This window comes from Nicotiana tomentosiformis, chromosome 1 (genome assembly GCF_000390325.3).
Source record: "Nicotiana tomentosiformis chromosome 1, ASM39032v3, whole genome shotgun sequence".
Taxonomy (NCBI): domain Eukaryota; kingdom Viridiplantae; phylum Streptophyta; class Magnoliopsida; order Solanales; family Solanaceae; genus Nicotiana; species Nicotiana tomentosiformis.
Genome location: NC_090812.1, coordinates 1,542,022 through 1,563,338, shown reverse-complemented (window position 1 = coordinate 1,563,338; position 21,317 = coordinate 1,542,022). Strand labels below are relative to the sequence as shown.

Here is a 21,317-nt window from a genome sequence, read left to right as displayed (position 1 = left end):
TATAGAGATGTCACATTCCTCTTATCATTCAGAATTGATCTATTTTATTTGTACTGAGTTAACTATTGAACTTGAAAGCATGCCTACGTTTATGTACTGTTATTTCTATATTGGACTGTACATGTGGAGCTCGTCTCTACTTTCAGACCAAAGGTTAGTCTTGTTACTTATTGAGTACATGGGGTCGGTTGTACTCATACTACACTCTGCACTTCGTGTGCAGATCCAGGTACTTTCGGACACGACAGATGCTAGTTTTTGGGAGATTATATGTTGGAGACTATCGATGTAGCTGCTTGACATCCGCAGACCTTGACTCTTTTTCCTTTCGATTATTTGTATTGTTCTACATTTTCAGACAGTGTTGGTATTAGTCAGACTATGTTATCATTTAGATGCTCATGTAGTCAGTGACACCGAATTTTGGGAGTGTATTTTATATTAGAATGTGTGGGGGTTTTCTATTAAATTTATGTAATATATTTTTGAACTTAAGGAAATTTATAGTTTATTGAGGTTGTCGGCTTGCCTAGTATTAAGATAGACATCATTACGTCATGTGTGATTTTAGGTCGTGATAAGTTGGTATTAGAGCCTAGGTTATATAGGTCTCACGAGTCATGAGCAGGTTTAGTAGAGTCTCGCGGATCAGTATGGAGACGTCTGTACTTATCTTCGAGAGGCTGCCGAACCCTAAGGAAAATTTCACTTTCTTGTATTCGGTCGTGCAAACTTGTTGATTCCGAAAACTAAATTTATGTTATTTTATTCTCTCATAGATGGTAAGGACACATACTACCGGATCGTACGGTCAGTCACCAGTTAGAGGTCGAGGTGTAGCTCGTGCAGCAGTTGGAGCAGCACCTGTAGAACCACCAGTTGCTCCAGCACCTGTAGAACCACCAGTTGCTCCAGCTCAGGATAAGGTTCCAGATATGGTTAAGCATGCGGGTCCAGCTCAGGCACCAGCTGTGCTTATTATGATTCTAGGCCTTCAGGAGGATCTAGCACATATACCAACTGTTTGCACTGGCCTTGCTCAGGTGGTTTCGGCTCAGGCCGCACCAACCACTTCTTAAGACGGGGGAGGTATTCATACCCCTGTCGCCCGTACTCTAGAACATGCATGGACTTCTGATACTTGGGGCACTACCAGTCCATTCGGTTGCAACTGCTCAGGCCCAAATGGGTCCTATTATGAATGACGAAGATGAGAGGAGATTAGAGAGGTTTGGGAGACTCCATCCTCCAACTTTCAATGGAATTGAGTCAGGGGATGCTCAGGATTTCTTGGACAGATGCCAACGGGTATTCTGGAGACCAGTGGGGTCTTATTTACTACTTTTCAGCTGATTGGAGCAGCCTTCAGATGGTGGGAGACTTATGGGAGGAGCAGACCAGTTGGTGCAGCACCACTTTCATGGAAGGAGTTCTCCGTATTATTCCTGGAGAATCTTGTGCCACAGACCCGCAAAGAGGAACTGCGCAGACAGTTCAAGTATTTACGTCAGGAGAACCTGTCTGTGACTCAGTATGAGATGCGATTTTCCGAATTGGCTCATCATGCAGTTTGGTTGGTTCCCACTGAGAGGGAGAAGATCAGGAGGTTCATTAATGGCCTCAATCATCAGTTCCGTTTTGTTATGACTTTGGGAAATATAGCAGGTGCTAAATTCGACGAGGTGGTTGATAGTGCTCGACGGCTAGAGATGGTCCGTATTCAGGAACTTGAGGAGAGGGAGGCCAAAAGGTCTCGTGGTCCGGGTAATTCCAGCGGTGTTCCTTCTAGGGGACAGCCCTATCACAGCAGGGGTCGTCCTTATAAGCCCACTCAGATGGCTCATCCAACTCATCGTGGCGCATCAACTAACCATGGTTCATACAATGGTTGATAGAGTCAGTCTTCTCTTAGTGCACTTCTAGCACAGAGTTTATCTTGTGCACCATCGGTTCAGGTTTCATCTGTACCAGGTTCTTCTGGTAGTTATTCTGGTTCTCGAGGTCCACCTCAGTACTTGCCAACATTTTCAGAGAATGGTTGTTTTAAGTGTGGAGATTTGGATCATATAAAAAGATATTGCCCCCGCCTTACGGGAGGTTCAACTCAGTAGAGGAGTCAGGCTACGACTTCAGCACCAGTTGCTTCACCACCCGCCCAACCAGCTCGAGGTGGGGCTCAGTTAGCTAGGGGTCACCCAAGAGGGGAAGGCCGATCAGGTAGAGGTCGGGCCCGATTCTATGCTATTCCTTCCAGTCCAGATGCCATTGCTTCTGATGTAGTGATCATAGGTATTGTCTTAGTATGCCATAGGGAAGCTTCTATATTATTGGACCCTAGTTCCACATATTCGTATGTATCATCATATTTTGCTCGTTATCTGGATATGCCATGTGAGTCCTTAGTTTCACCTGTTCATATGTCTACGCCGGTGGGCGATACTATTATTGTGGACCATGTGTATCGGTCGTGTGTGGTAACTATTGGGGGATTGAAGACTATAGTTGATCTCTTATTACTTAGTATGGTTGATTTAGATGTGATCTTGGGTATGAATTGGTTGTTTCCATGTCATGCTATTCTGGTCTGTCACGCAAAAACTATGACGTTAGAGATACCGAGATTGCTAAAAGTCGAGTGGAGAGATTCTCTAGATTATGTTCCCAGCAGGGTAATTTCTTACTTGCATGCCTAACAGATTGTTGGGAAGGGGTGTTTGTCAAATTTTTCCTTTGTGAGAGATGTTGATACAGACACTTCTACCATTGATTTTGTACCGGTAGTGCGAGACTTTTTGGATGTATTTCCTACAGACCTGCTTGGTATGCCACCCGACAGGGATATTGATTTTGGTATTGACTTGGTGTCGGGCACTCAGCCCATTTCTATTCCTCCGTATCGTATGACACCAGCTGAGTTGGAGGAATTGAAAGAACAACTTCAGGAACTTTTTAATAAGGCGTTTATTATGCCTAGTGTGTCATCTTGGGGTGCACCGGTTCTGTTTGTAAAAAATAAAGATGGTACTATGCATATGTGCATCGATTACAAGCAGTTGAACAAAGTTACAATCAAGAACAAGTATCATTTGCCTCGTATTGATGATTTATTTGACCAGCTTCAGGGAGAGAGGGTGTTCTCTAAGATTGATTTGAGGTCTAGGTATCATCAGTTGAAGATTCGGGATTTAGATATTCTAAAGACGGCATTCAGGACCCGTTATGGTCATTATGAATTTTTCGTGATGTCTTTTGGGCTGACCAATGCCCCAACAACATTTATGCACTTGATGAATAGTGTATTCTATCCGTATCTTGATTTGTTTGTCGTAGTATTTATTGATGATATCCTGGTGTACTCACGTAGCTAGGAGGAACATGCACATCACTTGAGTATTGTATTACAGAGGCTGAGGGAGGAAAAACTTTATGCCAAATTCTCTAAGTGTGAGTTCTGGATTAGTTCGGTGGCATTCTTGGGACACATAGTGTCTAGTGAGGGAATTAAGGTGGATCTAAAGAAGATAGATGCAGCTCAGAGTTGGACAGGCCATCTTCAGCTACTGAGATTCAGAGTTTTCTCTGCTTGGTCGGGTATTATCGTCGCTTTGTGGAGGGCTTCTCGTCTATTGCGGTGCCTATGACTAAATTGACCAGAAGGGTGCTCCATTCAGGTGGTCGGATGAGTGTGAGGAGAGCTTTCAGAAGCTCAAGACTGCCTTGACCACAACTCCAGTTCTAGTTTTACCTTCAACTTTAGGCCCTTATACAGTGTATTGTGATACTTCTCGGATTGGTATTAGGTGTGTCTTATTACACGAGGATAGAGTGATTACTTATGCTTTGCGCCAGTTGAAGCCACATGAAAAGAACTACCATGTTCGTGATTTAGAGTTGGCAGTCATTGTTCATGCATTGAAGATTTGGAGGCACTATCTCTATGGTGTGTCTTGTGAGGTATTTACAGATCATCAGAGGCTTCAACACTTATTCAAACAGAAGGATCTAAATTTATGGCAGCGGAGATGGTTGGAGCTGCTAAAGGACTATGATATTACTATTTTGTATCATCCCGGGAAGGCCAATATGGTATCTGATGCCTTGAGTAGAAATGCAGTGAGTATGGGTAGCCTTGTATTCATTCCTGTTAGTGAGAGGCCTCTGGCAGTTGATGTTCAGGCCTTGGCTAACTAGTTCGTGAGATTAGATGTTTCGGAGCCCAGTCGGGTTCTAGCTTGTGTGATTTCTAGGTCTTTCTGATATGACCGCATCAGAGAGCGCCAGTATGATGATCCCATTTGCTTGTCCTGAAGGACTCAGTTCAGCACGGCCATGTCGAAGATGTTACTATTGGAGATAATGGGATATTGAGGATGCAAGGTCGAATTTGTGTGCCAAATGTAGATGGGTTGCGTGAGTTAATTCTTAAAGAAGTCCACAGTTCGCGGTATTCCATTCATTCGAGTGACGCAAAGATGTATCAGTACATGAGATAACACTATTGGTGGAGAAGAATGAAGAAAGATATAGTGGGGTTTGTAGCTCGGTGTTTAAATTATCACCATGTGAAGTACGAGCATCAGAGACTTGAAATTCTGGAGTGGAAGTGAGAGCGTATTACCATGGACTTCATAGTTGGACTCTCATGGACTTTGAGGGAGTTTGATATTGTTTGGGTAATTGTGGATCGGTTGACCAAGTCTGCGCATTTTATTCTAGTTGGGACTACTTACTCTTCGGAGCGGTTACCTGAGATTTATATCCGCGAGATTGTTCTCCTTCACGGTGTGCCAGTGTCCATCATTTCATATCGGGGCATGTAGTTTACATCATAATTGTGGAGAGTAGTGCAGCGAGAATTAGGTACACAGGTATAGTTAAGTACATCATTTCACCCTCAGACGGACGGACAGTCCGAGCGCACTATTCAGATATTGGAAGATATGTTACGCGCTTGTGTTATAAATTTTGGGGGTTATTGGGATCGGTTTCTGCCACTTGCAGAGTTTGCCTATAATAACAGCTACCAATCGAGCATTCAGATGGCTTCGTATGAGGCTTTATATGGGAAACGGTATCGGTCTCTGGTGGGTTGGTTTGAACCGGGTGAGGCTAGGATATTGGGTACTGATTTAGTTCAGGATGCTTTAGAAAAGACTAAATTGATTCAGGATCAACTTCGCACGGCGCAGTCTAGACAGAAGCGTTATGCCGACCGGAAGGTTCGCGATGTTACTTACATGGTAGGAGAGAAGGTACTACTCTGAGTTTCACCTATGAAAGGTGTTATGAGATTCGATAAGAAGGCAAGTTGAGTCCTCGGTATATTGGACCTTTTGAAATACTTAAGAAGATTGGAGAGGTAGCTTATGAACTTGCATTGCTGCCTAGTCTATCGGGTGTTCATCCAGTGTTTCATGTATCCATGCTCCGGAAATATGTTAGAGATCCGTCTCATGTTTTGCATTTCAGTACGGTTCAGTTGGACGGGAATTTGACTTATGATGTGGAGCCGGTGGCCATTTTGGACTGGTAGGTTCGAAAGTTGAGATCAAAGAACATAGCTTCAGTGAAAGTGCAGTTGAGAGGCCAGCCAGTCAGAGAAGATACCTGGGAGATTGAGCGGGAGATGCGGAGCAAATATCCACACCTATTTGAGACTCCACGTATGATTCTAAACCCATTCGAGGATGAACATTTGTTTAAGAGGGGGAGAATGTAACGACCCAGCCGGTCGTTTTGAGTATTACAGCCCTGTTCCTCTATTTACTGTTCATTTTATACTTTACAACTGTTATGTGACTTGTCGGGGTAATTGGTTCGGGTCCGGTGAGGTTTCGGAATGAATTAAGACACTTGGTCTCAAGGATGAAAACTTAAAGTTGAAAAGGTTGACCGGATGTTGACTTTTGTGTAAACGACCCCGGAATAGAGTTTTGATGATTCAAATAACTCCTTATGGTGATTTTAGACTTAAGAGTGTGTCCGAATTTTTTTTTTGAAGTCCGTAGTTAAATTAGGCTTGAAATAGTGAAAATAGAAAATTTAAGTTTTGTTGACTTTTTGATATCGGGGTCGTAATTCAGTTCTGCAAATTTTCATAGGTCTGTTATGTCATTTATGACTTATGTGAAAAATTTGAGGCCAATCGGACTTGATTTGATAGGTTTCGGCATCAAATGTAGAAGTTGAAATTTTTTAGTTTCATTAAGCTTGAATTGGGGTATGATTCATGTTTTTAGCGTTGTTTGATATGATTTAATGATTCGACTAAGTTCGTATGATATTTTAAGACTTGTTGGTGTATTTGGTTGAGGTCTCGGGGGCCTCGGGTGAGTTTCGGATGGTTAACGAATCAAATTTGGACTTAGAACAATTCTGGAAATTTTCAAGTTCTTGTGCAATCGCACCTGCGATGGAATTGGTCGCAGGTGCGCGACAGCAGAAGTGACAAAATGGTCGCAGATACGGCCTAGTCTAAGGAGGGCAGTGGTCGCAGAAGCGGGCAGATAGACTTTAGAAGCGGGTCGCACTTGCGATGGGACGATCGCAGAAGCGGAGAAAGGGAAGGGGAGTTGGCTTCGCATAAGCGATAGAAATGTCGCACATGGGACTCCGCAGAAGCGGCAGGTCCGCAGGTGCGAGGGACAAGACAGCATAAGCGATTAAAAGGGCCGCAAGTGCGAAAGCACCGGGCAGTGTACAAAGACAGAGGGGTCCGGTATTTTCTCAGTTTTGGACATTTCCAACACGGGTTAAGGCGAATTTTGAGCGAGAATTCATGGTAAAGCTTGAGGTAAGTCACTTATGATCATTGTTAGTCAACAATATTGAATTATCATCGATTATTCCGACTAGATTACATATTTTTGAGGTGTAATTCGAGGATTTGGGCCTAGGGATTTGAAAATAAGATTTGAGGATTTGAAGGTCGAGTTGATGTCAAAATTTAGTAAATTTGGTATGGTTGGACTCGTGGTTGAATGAGCGTTCATATTTTGTAACTTTTGTCGGGTTCCGAGACGTGGATCCCACTGATAATTTTTCAGTGGAACTTCGAATTTTGTTGAAAAATTAGTATTTTTCATATGGAATTAATTCTTATAGTTTGTGTTGACTGAATCGAATTAATTGTGACTAGATTCGAGGCGTTCGGAGGCCGATTCGCGAGGCAAAGGCATATTGGAGTAAAGAATTACACGGTTTGGGGTAAGTAACACTTCTAAACTGAAATTGTGACTTAAATAAATTCTGTGGAGTTGTATAATTAGAGAATCATGTCATTATTTGCATATCCTCCACGTATTAGAGGAAATTGAGTTGAGACTCATGTTAAAGATCATGTTTAGGCTATGTGCCGATATTTTGGGACCCACATGATCGTGTTGCTATAGATTTATTTGTTTGAATTGTAATTTTGTACTCAGTTACATTCATCATATGCATATCATATCTCAGTCTCTGTTGTCATTCATTGATACACCATATCATCATGTCGGGTTGATTTTCATGTCATTGAGAGTCCGAGAGACTGTAGATTTTGAGTGATATTATATGGGATCGGACTGCACACCGCATCATATTTTATTTATTTATGCCTGGATCTGGCTATTAAAGTGCTTGGGCTGAAGGAGCCCCTCCGGAGTCTGCACCCCCCACAGTGAGCGCGGTTCATTTATATTGAGGCATGGATCTTCCTTGGACATGGATCTTATCCGAATCATTTATATCTGGGGATGGATCTTCCCCTAGGCTGGATTGACCTTATGCAATACCGATTGACTGATTTTCAGTTGATGTGTATATACACGGGATGGATCTTCCCTAGGCTGGATTGGCCATATACAATACAGAGTAATTGAGTATTTTGAGATTTGTGAGTGTACGAGGTTTTCCACAGAGGTGCATCACATACAACATGTACATTGGCGTGTAGATATAGAGATGTCACATTCCTATTATCATTCAGAATTGATCTATTTTATTTGTACTGAGTTAACTGTTGAACTTGAAAGCATGCCTACGTTTATGTACTGTTATTTCTATATTGGACTGTACCTGTGGAGCTCGTCACTACTTTCGGCCCAAAGGTTAATCTTATTACTTATTGAGTACATGGGATTCCTCGACTTGTGTGCGCAGTCCGTAAAATTTTTTCGAAAAGTTTTCAGGTGAAAAATGGATTAAAATATGAATTAGAGCTTTAAAACTCAACTGAGTTGACTTTGGTCAATATTTTGAGCAAACGGACTTGGATTAGTGTTTTGACAGTTCTGGTAGGTCTGTATCGTGATTTGGGACTTAGGCGTATACCCGGAATCAAATTTCGAGGTCCCTAGCCCGAGATATGGAATTTTGATAAAATAATTAAAAGTTTAAGTTCAAATAGTGACCACATGTCAAATTATGTGCAAACGACCTCGGAATAGAATTTTGATGATTCGAACAGCTCCGTATGGTGGTTTTGGACTTAGGAGCATGATCGAAATTTTATTTGAAAGTCCGTAGTGGAATTAGACTTGAAATGCCAAAAGTTAAATTTTTGGGAAGTTTGATCAGGGGTTGACCTTTTGATATCGAGATCGGAATCTGATTCTGGAAATTAGAATAGGTTTGTTATGTCATTTATGACTTGTGTGCAAAATTTGAAGTCATTCCGAATTGATTTGATGTGTTTCGGCACAAGATATAGAGTTTGAAAGTTCAAAGTTCATAGATTTTGATTTGAGGTGCGATTTGTCGTTTTGATGTTGTTTGATGTGGTTTGAAGCCTCAACTAAGTTCGCATTGTATTTTGGGACATGTTGGAATAATTGGCTAAGGTCCCGAGGGTCTCGGGTGGATTTCGGAAGATAAACGGAATGAATTTCGGACAAAGAGGGTTGCTGGAAATTGTTGTTGCAGAAATTTTGACAGAAATTTCTGGTACGTGGAGCCAACTTTGGAAGCTTATATCTCGCAATTCATAAGGAATCGGAAAATTTTCAAAACATGAAAGTTGTAGTCGTTTGATTCTAGTTTTCAGAAAGTTAAACCATTCATTATTTGTACATTTGTACAGAAAGTTATGATGGATTGAATAAAGGCTGGTAGAGTAGTTTCGCTAGAAAGTTTACCAGAAATTTCTGATGCGTGGAGCCGACTTTAGAAGCTTATATCTCGCAATTTATAAGGAATCAGAAAATTTTCAAAACATGCAAAAATTGTAGTCGTTTGATTCTAGTTTCCAGAAAGTTAAACCATTCATCATTTGGACATTTGTACATTTGTACATAAAGTTATGATTGATTGAAGGAAGGCTGGTACAAGTAAGTTCTTGTGAACTTTTAGTGACGGAAAATGGACTTTTAGTAACGGATGAGCAGAAACTTAAGACCAAAAATGGTCATTTCCTTCATTTCGTTTTGGATTTTTGGAGCACGGTTCTTGGGCGATTTTCACGGAAAAATATTGGGGTAAGTGTTCCTTATCCTATATTGATTATATTTCATGATTCCATACTCATTTACATCATGAATCCGTGAATTTATGGAAGAAAAATCAAGATTTTTGCAAAATCTTCAAAAAAAATAAAAAATTAAGATTTGGAAGTCGAGTTGTTATCGGAATTTGGTAAAATTGGTATGGGTGGACTCGTAATTGAATGGGTTGTCGGATTTTGTAAGTTTCGCCAGATTCCGAGATGTGGGTCCCACGAGCAAATTTTGAGCTAATTTTAGATTTTATTGAAAAATGTAATATTTTCTTATGAAATTGATTACTATAATTTTTGTTGACTGTATCGAATTAATTATGACTAGATACGAGTTGATCGGAGTCGAAACATCGAGGAAAAAGCATAATACTTGGTTAAATTGGAGCAAGTGGAGGTAAGTGACTTGTCTAACCTTGTGTGGGGGAAATTCCCCCTAGGATTGATAATTGTAATGTGTGAAAAGTCGTATACACGAGATGACGAGTGTGTACACGGGCTAAATGTGAAAGATTATATTTTAAATTGTGTAAATCACTGTTGCGCATTAATTAAATTATTTCATTTTGTTATATTCTTCACTATTGATTTAATATTTATATTTTAAATTTGCTTGACCTTTTCCTGCTAATTGTTTTATCTGTTTAGTTAGAACTTGGTTTCTTTTATTCTGTGCATTATTTGAAGGTTGATTTTCTTTAAATTAAATATTATTAATATGAAGTATTTGATATTTTTTAAAACTTGATATTGAAGAAATGTATTAAAAATTTTGAAATATTATTTTTCTGAATTATTTACTCCTGAATATTTTTGTAAGATTTTCGTACTCATTGTGATGGAGCAGTGAGCTCTTTATTGTGAAAAAATATTATTGTTAAATTATTTTTAAATGAGCCGTGAGCTCTTTATTGTAGAAAAATATTATTGTTGAATTATTTTGACATGAGCCGTGAGCTCTTTATTATAGAAAAATATTGTTGTTAAATTATTTTGGAAAGTTAAATTATTTGAGCACCTGAGGTACAAATTATGATATATTGTGATATTGATACGCATGCGGTGGTATACGGTCTGGGTATTGAAATGCATGCAGTGAGATAAGGGTGGCTTGATACGCGTGGCTAGTAGAGGGGACTACTAGAAGTCATGCAGTGTGATAGGGATGGCTACAACACGGGATGCTATTTCGGAAAAAATATTTTCTTTAAAATAAATTGTGAAGGCTCCCGCGATGAGATAAGGAAATGAAATATTGTGAATTTGTTTATGATTTGGGACTACGAGGCGGTACCTCGGGAGTGCCCTTGTTGATATTGATTTATGGTCGCAATTGCCTTTGATTATTGTTGTGATTTTCTTAAAGTTGAAAAGAATTTTGTTTTGTTTCCACGAGGAATTCTTTTCCATTATTTGATGTGATTAAATGTGATATACTACTTGATTCATTTTCATTGTCATTTATCTTATAATATTGTTTAAATATTTTACCATGCCATTATTTATTCTCCAGTAGGGCCTGACCTAACCTCGTCACTACTCTACCGAGGTTAGGCTTGGCACTTACTGGGTACCGCTGTAGTGTACTCATACTACGCTTCTGCACATCTTTTTTGTGCAGATCCAGATACATCTTATCAGACCAAGCATCAGTAAACTAGCTGTACGAGGAGACTTCGAGGTATATTTGCCAGCGTCCGCAGACTCCGAAGTCCCCTTCTATCTTACTATGTTGTCTTCCTTATTTGCTTTAGACTCTGATGTATAGAGACATAGAGAATAAATTCTTAGAAACTTGTGACTTATTTCTACCGGATTTTGGGAGTTGAAATTGTTTGAATTATAGTTTATTTATTTCAGATATTTATTATTATTCTGTATTGATAGGCTTACCTAGTCTTAGAGACTAGGTGCCATCACGATATCCTACGGAGGGAATTTGGGGTCGTGACAAAATGATATCATCTTGACATGGGACAATTTTGTTGAGATTTCAACCTTAAAGCAGTTTTTGGATAGTGATTTCAAGATCAAAGAACTGGGTCTTCTACATTACTTTCTGGGCATTGAGATCACCACTTCTCCTAGTTAGATTTGAACTCTAAATTGAAGGCTATTTTTGGGGAGTTGTTACCACAGCCCGAGAGACACAAGAGTTTGATTGGAAAACTGTTGTTTTCGACTCATACCAGACCTGATCTCTGCTTTAGTGTGCAACACTTGAGTCAATTTTTACAAACACTTCGACTGCCTCATATGTCTGCTACTTTACACATGTTGGGGTATCTGAAGGGTATCATTGATGTTGGACTATTTTGCTCTAACTCTCCTGGCTCCACTCTTACAGCTTATCTTGATAGTAACTATGTAGCTTTCCTTGATACACGCAGATCTGTGTCAGGTTTTTATGTCTTTTTTGGTGACTGTTTGATGGTCTTGAAGTCCAAAACACAACTAGTTGTTTTCCTTTCTTTTACTGAAGCTGAGTATTGACTGACATTTTTGTTGATGTTTCTCATCTTGTTTCTACTTTTTATGATAATTAGGCTGCAATACACATTGCTAAGAACCCAGTTTTTTATGAGCTAACTAAACACAGAGGTGGACGGCCACTTTATCCCGAAGAAGTTAGCAGAGAGTTTGATCCAGTTGTTCCATGTGTCCACTTCCACTTTGCTTGCAGACATCTTTACCAAGCCATTGACTGTAGTGTTTCACTACTCTTTTTGTCCAAATTGAAGGTGTCTTCCCCCTCCAACTTGAGGGGGTGGAGGTGGTGGAATATCTAACTACTTAGCTTCAGGTCCAAACAAGAAGCTTTGAAGGCATGATCCAATTTTATATTATTTGTAGATAGTCACATATCAGTTGTATATATTTTAGGCTTGTTTTCTAATTTTAACATAATAATTATTAGTTGTAATCGGACCGGATGTAAATAAGAATGCGTCGCTGGATATTTTCTTTGGTCGAAATATTTTCTCTCTCTCTAACCTTAATTATATTTTTTCAAATCCAATTCGATTTAGGATGTTTACAACTTGTAATAGAAGTATTGATCATCAAAATATGATTCTTTTTCTTCATTTTCCGTCTGAGTCGAACTTCAAATAATATTAGAGCATATTTTGATATATCTATATTGAGTAACAACAATTCCAACAATTCCACATCAATGAGCACCACCGGCTTTTGATGTGCATTCTAAATGTTAGATTTTTGGTGATAGGAACCAAGCTGTAACGACCCGATCAGTCGTTTTGAGTATTACAACCCCGTTTCCCCATTTACTGCTCAAATTGTACCTTACAATTGTTGTGTGAATTGTCGGAGTAATTGGTTCAGGTCCAGTAAAGTTTTGGAATGAATTGGAACACTTAGTTCCAAGGTTTAAAGCTTAAGTTAAAATAGTGACCGGATACGGACTTATGTGTAAATGACCTCAAATTCGAATTTTGATGATTCCAATAGCTCAGTATGGCGCTTTTGGGCTTAGGAGCGAGTCCGAAATATTATTTGGAGGTTCGTAGAAGAATTAGGCTTGAAATGCCGAAAGTTTAATTTTTAAGAAGTTTGACCAGGGGGTTGACTTTTTGATATCGGGGTCGGAATCCGATTCTGAAAATTGAAATACCTATGTTATGTCATTTATGACTTGTGTGCAAAATTTGAGTTCAATCGAACGTGATTTGTATTGGGGTAGAAATTAGAAATCGGACGTGATTTGAAGTCTAGAGTCGATTGTAGAAATTAGAAATTTCAAAGTTCATTAGGCTTGAATTGGGGTATAATTCATGGTTTTAGCATTGTTTTAGGTGATTTGAGGGTTCGACTAAGTTCGTATGATATTTTAGGACTTGTTGGTATATTTGGTTGAGGTCCCGAGGGGCTCGGGTGAGTTTCAAATGGTTAACGGGTTGGATGATGGACTTGGAACTCTGCTGAAATTTTTCTGATGCACCATCTGGTTTCCTTCATCGCGTTCGCGAAGAGGAACTGAGAGGCTGGCAATATTTGCTCTTCGTGTTCGCGAAGAGAAGAACGCGTTCGTGAAGGGTGGACTGGGTGTACATCGCGAACACGAGAGGTGTTACTCGTTCACGAAGAAGAGAGGAAGCAGCTGAGGACCCCAGGCAATTGGTCTACGTGTTCGCGTCGGGGGTGTCGCATTCGCGTAGTGAGGGGGAACGAAGCATCGCGTTCGCGTAGGAGGCATTGAGGCAGAGGCATTTCGTGCTTCGCGAACGCGAGGGTGATGTCGCGTTCGCGAAGGAAGAATTTGGACGGGAGCTATTTTGTGCTTCGCGGATGCGAGGCACTGACCGCGTTCACGAAGAAGAAAAGCCTGGGCAGTGAGTTTAAGTTCTGAAAATGGGACTTCGTCCCATTTTCAGTTTTTGACGATTTGGAGCTCGGTTTGAGGCGATTTTTGTGTGATTTTTAGAGGAAACGACGGGGTAAGTGTTCTTAACTCAATATTGGTTAAATTACCCGAATCCATGGTTATTTTTATCATTTAATTGGCGAATTAAGTTGGAAAAGTTTGAAACCCCTCTTAGTTTAAATTGAAGATTTGAGGGTCGGGTTGGAGTCGGATTTTGATAAAATTAGTATGGTTAGACTCGTGGTTGAATGGATTTTTGAATTTTGTAACTTTTGTCGAGTTCCGAGATGTGGGCCCCACAGGCAATTTTTGAGCTAAAATTCGATTTTTTATGAAAAATTAGCATTTTCTTATGAAGTTAATTCCAATAAATTTTGTGGGATGAATCAAATTAATTGTGACTAGATTTGAGCCGTTTGGAAGCTATACGCGCAGAATGAAATTTCTGGAGCATTGCTTAGCTTGCTCGACATTGGATTTGGCTTGTTCGAGCTAAGTAACTCTTCTAATCTTGGAGCTGAGGGTATGAACCCTGAATATATGTATTATGTGAATTGTTGGGAGGTGACGCACATGCTAGGTGACGGGCGTGTGGGCGTGCACTATAGAAATTGTGACATAATTATTTCTGTGGAATTTTGTAGTTAAATAATCTTGGCATTTTCCATGCGATTTTATGTGTTAAAGAAATTTAGCTGAAAAGCATATTAAAAATTATGTTGATGCTATGTGCCAGTATTATTGGGACCCATAGAGGTTATATTGCTGTGAATTATTGGTTATGTTGAAAATTCATACTCAGTCATATTCATTTCATTACATATCATATCTCATTCTCTGTTGTTATTTATTGATACATCATATCATCATATTTGGGCTACTCTCATGACATTGTGAGCCCATGAGAGAGAGACTAGAGAGATTGATGACTGAGGGAGGCCGAGGGCCTGATTGTGAGGATATTTTTTTGGGGATTGGGCTGCACGCCGCAGCAGGCCATATTGGCTTTACATATATTATTACTATTATATGGATCGAGGCTACCCGCCTGCAGCAGGCCTTATTGGATTATTATTGCACGTGAGTTGGCCGTGCAATACGTGAGTTAGCCGTGCGGATCCTTATATTATTATTGCACGTCAGTTGGTCGTGCAGCACGTGAGTTGGTTGTGCGGATTCAGATATTTATATTATGGCACATGAGTTGTCCGTGCAGCACGTGAGTTATCCGTGCTTATAGCGCTTGGGCTGTAGGAGCTCCTCATGAGTCTGTACACCCCCAGTGAGCGCAATCGACTATAAACAGGGATCGGACTGCACACCGTAGCAGGTATTGTATAGCGCTGAGTGATTGAGTGTGCTGAGCACAGTGAGACAGAATGCGAGACAGTGAGATTGAGTATTCTGAGAGTGTGAGTACATAAGTACAATCTCTGAGATATATTGCATTGCCATGCACACATGACATATATGCATAAAGATGTGTTTTTCGCATGCTGTACGGTATCACATTGTTCATGATTTCTCACACATGTTGATATATGGGCATAGTGATGCATTTGTTTTACACTGGTTATCTGGAAAGAAAATGAGATATTTTATTTATTATTGAAAGAATTTTGGAAAAAAATCTGTTTTCAAACTTATTCACATTTTTGGTAACTTTGGCAAAAGATTTGGATTTTCACTGATGTACTTGAAAGGAAGAACTATTATTTCTGAAATCACAATGTGGCTGAGCATTTATCTCTGAGTTACTTCTGGTATTATTTGCTTTATGTCGTTATTAACTGTTGTGGATTAGTGGCTTTGGACCCGACCTTGGTAGAAGCTCGTCACTACTTTCAACCTACGGCTAAGTTTGTTACTTACTCAATACATGGGGTCAGTTGTACTGATACTACACTTCTGCACATTTCGTGCAGATGTTGGCTGCTGTTGTTACTGTGCTCGAAGGTTGCGGGATCTGAAGATGTACCTGCGTTCCTGTTGTAGCTGCCTCTTGTTCAGGGTAGCCTCAGATTTATAAAAGCTCTGTTTATGTATTATTCAAACAGACTACGTATTTATTTCATTTCCGCTTTGTACACTCTATTCTTAGAAGCTCATGATTTGTACTACCAGTTCTTGGGGAGATGTATTGGTTTTACATATTTTCTTTTAATTAATTTCATTGGAATTGGATTGTTGGAAATTGGCTTACCTAACGGGTTGTGTTAGGTGTCATCACGACTAGTGGGATTTTGGGTCGTGACACAAGCTGGTTATGAAAACTAATAGTATTATACTACTATTCAGTAAAGAGATAAAATTCTAGTTATTTGATTGGAAAAAAAGTGCATGATTAACCTAGGTTATTTCTTTAGCTTCAAGAACTTCAAATTTGAAGTACAAAACAAAAATGGATCGTTTGCGGACAAGCAAAAATGAATGTTTTAGCACGTAGAGAAATCTGCCTTCTATATTATGCTTGTTTAATATGCTCTTGCAGTCATGCTATTTGTGTCAATTGAATCTGCTTGTTTAGTTCTTAATAAAATAAAATAACTAATCCACAAAAAAATAATTGGAAAGATATGTTAGATTACACGCTTATTAATGCAACGAGTGTTTTTTTTTAAACTCATTAGTAAGCTCTTTATAATTCTACTCCTAACACTAGATTTTGCATTATTCTGATTGATAGTACTAACTTTTTTCTCCTACTTAATTTTCTTGTTTTTTCATCTAATTTTCATATATTTAGTTACTTTCTGTGTGTTATTTTGTCCTTCTTCACACAATAACGATAATAAATTTTTTGCTAAGAAGATTCAAAAACTAAAATAATAAACATATGAAGAACTCTTGAATCATGTTAAGAAAATTCAATCATCTATCAGTCCGGTACACTAAGCTCCCATTATACGTGACCGGACCGCAAGGTTATATATATAATTTTACTTATATATATACAATAAAAAATTTGGAAACAAAGTACTTGCTCCTTAAAGAAATAGGTAGTTGGGAAAAGAAAATTAAAAAATAGTTAGAGGGGAGGCGCGAAGCCGTTAATGATTGTGGAGGACGCGGTTCATTCCCTCCAACCTGACAACCACCGAACAGCCGATTCCCTTTGCCTATATGGCCTTTCCCAACTATTGATTAATTTACTCAGTCAAAAATCTATATATAAACCCCTTTACAACTTGCATTTTCATTTCTTTCCCATTTTCCATTAAACCCTAACCCCCCGAACTTCGATTGTCTCTCTGTTTTGTCTGTATATTAAATCGACAAATTGAACGTCTTAAGTTTATGAAATAGCACTGCGAGTTCATTTTAACCGATCGATTTGATCGATCGGGTTTGTTTACAATAAAGAATAGTGGAAGCTTAGGAAGATGTCGAAGTTGTATGGAGGGGATTTCAATCAGAAGATAGATTACGTGTTCAAGGTGGTGCTGATCGGGGATTCTGCGGTTGGGAAATCGCAGCTATTGGCCCGGTTTTCGAGGAATGAGTTTAATCTTGATTCTAAGGCCACCATCGGTGTTGAATTCCAGACGAGGACTTTAGATATCGATCATAAGACTGTCAAGGCTCAAATTTGGGACACTGCTGGTCAAGAAAGGTAATTTTGAACTTCATATCTGTGTAAGATCTGTTAATATTTCGCGGTGATAGTGATTTATTCCAAATTGTCGACTTTTGATCTGTGAATTATATAATTGGTATTTGTTTGATATGGGTTTGATCAAACGGTTCTGTTATGCTATACAGAGACTTAAAAGACTGTATTCTGATATGTTCACTTAGATGTGTTCTTTTCGAGCTATGATCAGATATGTTTCTCTATTTGATAAGAACTTTGTCTTTTAGAAGGGATATACAAGTAACTGTGAACCCCAAAATATGGAGTATTGGAATGAAACGGGTTCAAATTGAGCAAAATGATTACTTAGTCCCATTTAGCTCGGAATTGTCGATATTGAGGAATCATATAATTGACCCCAATTAGATTAGCATTGTTTGAGATTGTAAAGGAGTGCCCCTTTTTAATACATCTAATGCTTCGCCTCATATTCTGCGTTGGGTCATTTGATTCTTTATTATCTTTTTCTTACTCATTTTGTATCAATCCGTAGTTTGATTTACCTTCCAAATTTAGTTCTTATGTTGATAAAGGGTGCATTTTATTGATTTAATTGGGGATAACTCCATATAAAATGACATGCAAGAGTAGAGGATCTAGATAAAAATGTGATCCTCTACAAAAAGGTCCCAATCATCTATACTAATTGGAATTTCATAGGTTTTCGAGAAATTTCTACATAAAACGTAAATGATCCTCTTTTTTGATAAGTCCGGAAACATAAATGATCCTCTATTATGTACAAAAGAGTTTTCAACCTCTTCAACAGGTATTTTCTTCCTTGCTTTCTAAATCTTCCAAGTGAGTGCCAAAGGAACCATTTCCTCCGCTCTACTCATCCTCCTTTTTCTTCTGAATACCTAACTTAGTAGCAAACTTATAACAAAATATGGCACTAATCTTTCGATACCCAACATATTCCAAATTACTCCACAATTTGCGGCTGTCCGATGCACAAGGCATCCCGCGTTCACGCAGGGTCCGGGGTGTGATGTAGACAACCTACCTTAATGTAAGCATTAGTTGCTTGAAATTCTAGTTAGCAAGTCATTCACATCTTCACTGATTTCTTGCACACAAAAACCAACTTATATGAGTTATATCCCTCTTTATCAAGTTCTTGGATGTCAAGAATGGCTATAGTCAAGAATGGCCGTCAAGAATGGCCATAGCTATTAAATTAAGAGCATATATATCATTACCTTCATTGCCATCTCCATCTTTATGGAGTTGAGGCAAGAATTCCTTTTTTATTTCTTTGACTTGTTTAATTTGGTTGTTGTCAAGTTCTTTACCATTTTCTTTGGTTATTTTAAGTTCTCAGTTTCTGCTGCCCTGGTTTTAGATTTATGAACTTCATAAATTTCTCTAAAAGGTAGCTATTAGTAGGTTTCTTTTCCAAACACAGAGTGGGCAGGTGTTTGGGCTACCTAAAATTCTCACATAATTTAATGTCATCCTGGGAACTCCTTCCCCTGGATTATAAGTTTTGCATTCGTAAGTCAGGTAAATGGACTGTAGCTAAAGACAATCTGTGCTGGTACTGAACGACAACTCCATGCATAATTAAATATAACCACAGTGACACAATCCAACTTTGATTCTGGGGAAAATGGTAGTTATAACTTCTACTTCCCTTTTCTTTTTAGGACTACAGGATAGCTGCAGGTATCATTGTTATCAGCATTCCATATCACCTCGAAAGGAGAGAATGTATTTGTGCCTTGAGGGGCTGTGAATACATGACATCTGGTGTAGAATGTCTAAAAATCAATTTTTTTTTCATAAAAAAAAGAAGAAAAGATAATACAACCATATGTGGAAGACTGGAAGATATTTCTTTGTGAGACCAGTCAAGTGCAATGAACATCAGAATGCTTAAGAAGTTCAGTCCTGTTTGTAGGTTTTGTATTCGTGTGTGAAATGAGTACCCTCCTAAGAAAGAAAAGAAAGAAAATGGAATTTCAATATGCAGCCGAAGATATAAAACTTTAATATAACTGCAATCTCATACTGAATTCAGGAATGTAGAGAGCTGAACTGAATGTACTAAACACTTATGCTTGGTGCAGTTTAAAAATCTGGACTATGATCCCTCTGGGTGTTTTCTTGTTAACCATTTGATTATAGGTTATGCCCCCCTCAGGAGAGAAATTAAGAGTCCCAAAGGCAATATGTGTGGTGATTGATGACTGAATGCCCGTAGAAATGCTTTGATACCAAACATGAATGTGAAGTGAGGAAAGAGTTGCAAAAAGGAAAAAAAACTGAAGCACAATGTATTCCTCTAAATGATAGTTGACAATTCGACATAGTCTGGTAACTACTAATCAGATGTGGGACACCCTTTACCTATTAATAATATAAAAAGATGTCCTCTGCATAACTTAGTAGTTGTTCTATATACGTGCATTATTATGGTCATGCATGATTATGCTTGTGCCTGTCGCAAGAAAATGGCTGCTATTTTCCAGATGCTCTATGTGCCCTTTTGGGTCTCAAAACTTATGTTTGGTGTGTGGCTCCAGATATAGGGCAGTAACAAGTGCATACTATCGAGGTGCTGTTGGAGCAATGCTGGTCTATGACATCACCAAACGTCAATCCTTTGATCATGTTGCTAGGTGGTTGGAGGAACTGCGGGGCCATGCTGATAAGAACATTGTCATCATGCTTGTAGGCAACAAGACTGACCTGGTTAGTCTTCGTGCTGTACCTACTGAGGATGCCAAAGAGTTTGCTGAGAAGGAGAACCTATTCTTTATTGAAACATCGGCCCTAGAAGCAACAAATGTTGAGACAGCGTTTGTTAATGTCTTGACGGAGATATATAGAGTTGTGAGCAAGAAATCCCTTGTTGCCAATGAGGCAGACTCAGCTGGGAGTTCAGCTCTCCTCAGGGGAAAGGAAATTGTTGTTCCTGGCCAAGAACCTGTACCAAGTGGGAGCTCATACAGCTGTTGCAGATCTTCATAGGATTGATCTTTTCCAGGAGGTTTATATGTGGGTATTATCAGGTAATCAGTTTTTTTGGTCACTTGTAGCTCTCAACGGCTTCCACTTCTTGATGTCTGGTTCCCTTTTTTCTGTGACATTTATACTTTTCTTTCCCTTCATGTGGGACTGATGAGCAAGAGAGATGTACTGATCCCTGAGTTGGAACAGTATTGCTACAGTAGAATTAGATAGTTTTCATTCTTCATGTAGGTTTTCACGAGCTTACAAGTATGGCATTGTCTTCTGAGGGGATATAAGTTTGATGTGTTCCATTGTGTATCATAATCACATAAGATTGTGTTTCTTTCTTGCTTTTACTTCCTGATACCTGAAATTGTAACTTGCAGTTGAAAACGAACCAAAAACATTACATACTGATCAATTAAAGTACACGCGTCCTTTCACTTTCTTAAGGGAGCACTGGAAATCTTTTTCTTACTTCTCTATAGTAAGTGTATACATCTTGACTTCCTGCAGTTATTCCATGCATTACTACTTCCCTGCCTTGGAGACTCCTGTCATTTTTTTCGCTATAATTGGCATCATTTGAATAGGGAAGAGGGAGTGCTGGGAGAGATGATGACTTTTAGATACGGTGTTTAAATGACGGAATTAAATTAGCTATAGTAAGTTTTTAAAAACTAAAGTTTAGAAAATTTCAGACCCTTCTGCTTCAGAACTTAGGGTATGAAATTTTAAACTGCTATAGAATGTTTGAATTTTGATCTGCCAAAATTAAATTTGACAGTTTAAACTTCTTTGAAACTTCAGCCCCACGATTGAAATTTTCAGACCCGAGGTTTGAAATTTGATTATAAGATAGCTAAACTTTT

General features: G+C 39.0%; 1 protein-coding gene across 1 annotated transcript; it reads left to right on the top strand.

The window, feature by feature from the left end:
- The first annotated feature begins 16,884 nt into the window (after nucleotides 1-16,884).
- On the top strand, nucleotides 16,885-20,897 carry LOC104105711 (ras-related protein RGP1-like). The gene is made up of 2 exons (XM_009614096.4): nucleotides 16,885-17,466; nucleotides 20,016-20,897. Exons 1-2 carry the CDS (start codon nucleotides 17,237-17,239, stop codon nucleotides 20,461-20,463), a joined length of 678 nt encoding a protein of 225 aa, XP_009612391.1. The 5' UTR covers nucleotides 16,885-17,236; the 3' UTR covers nucleotides 20,464-20,897.
- Nucleotides 20,898-21,317: the final 420 nt, after the last annotated feature.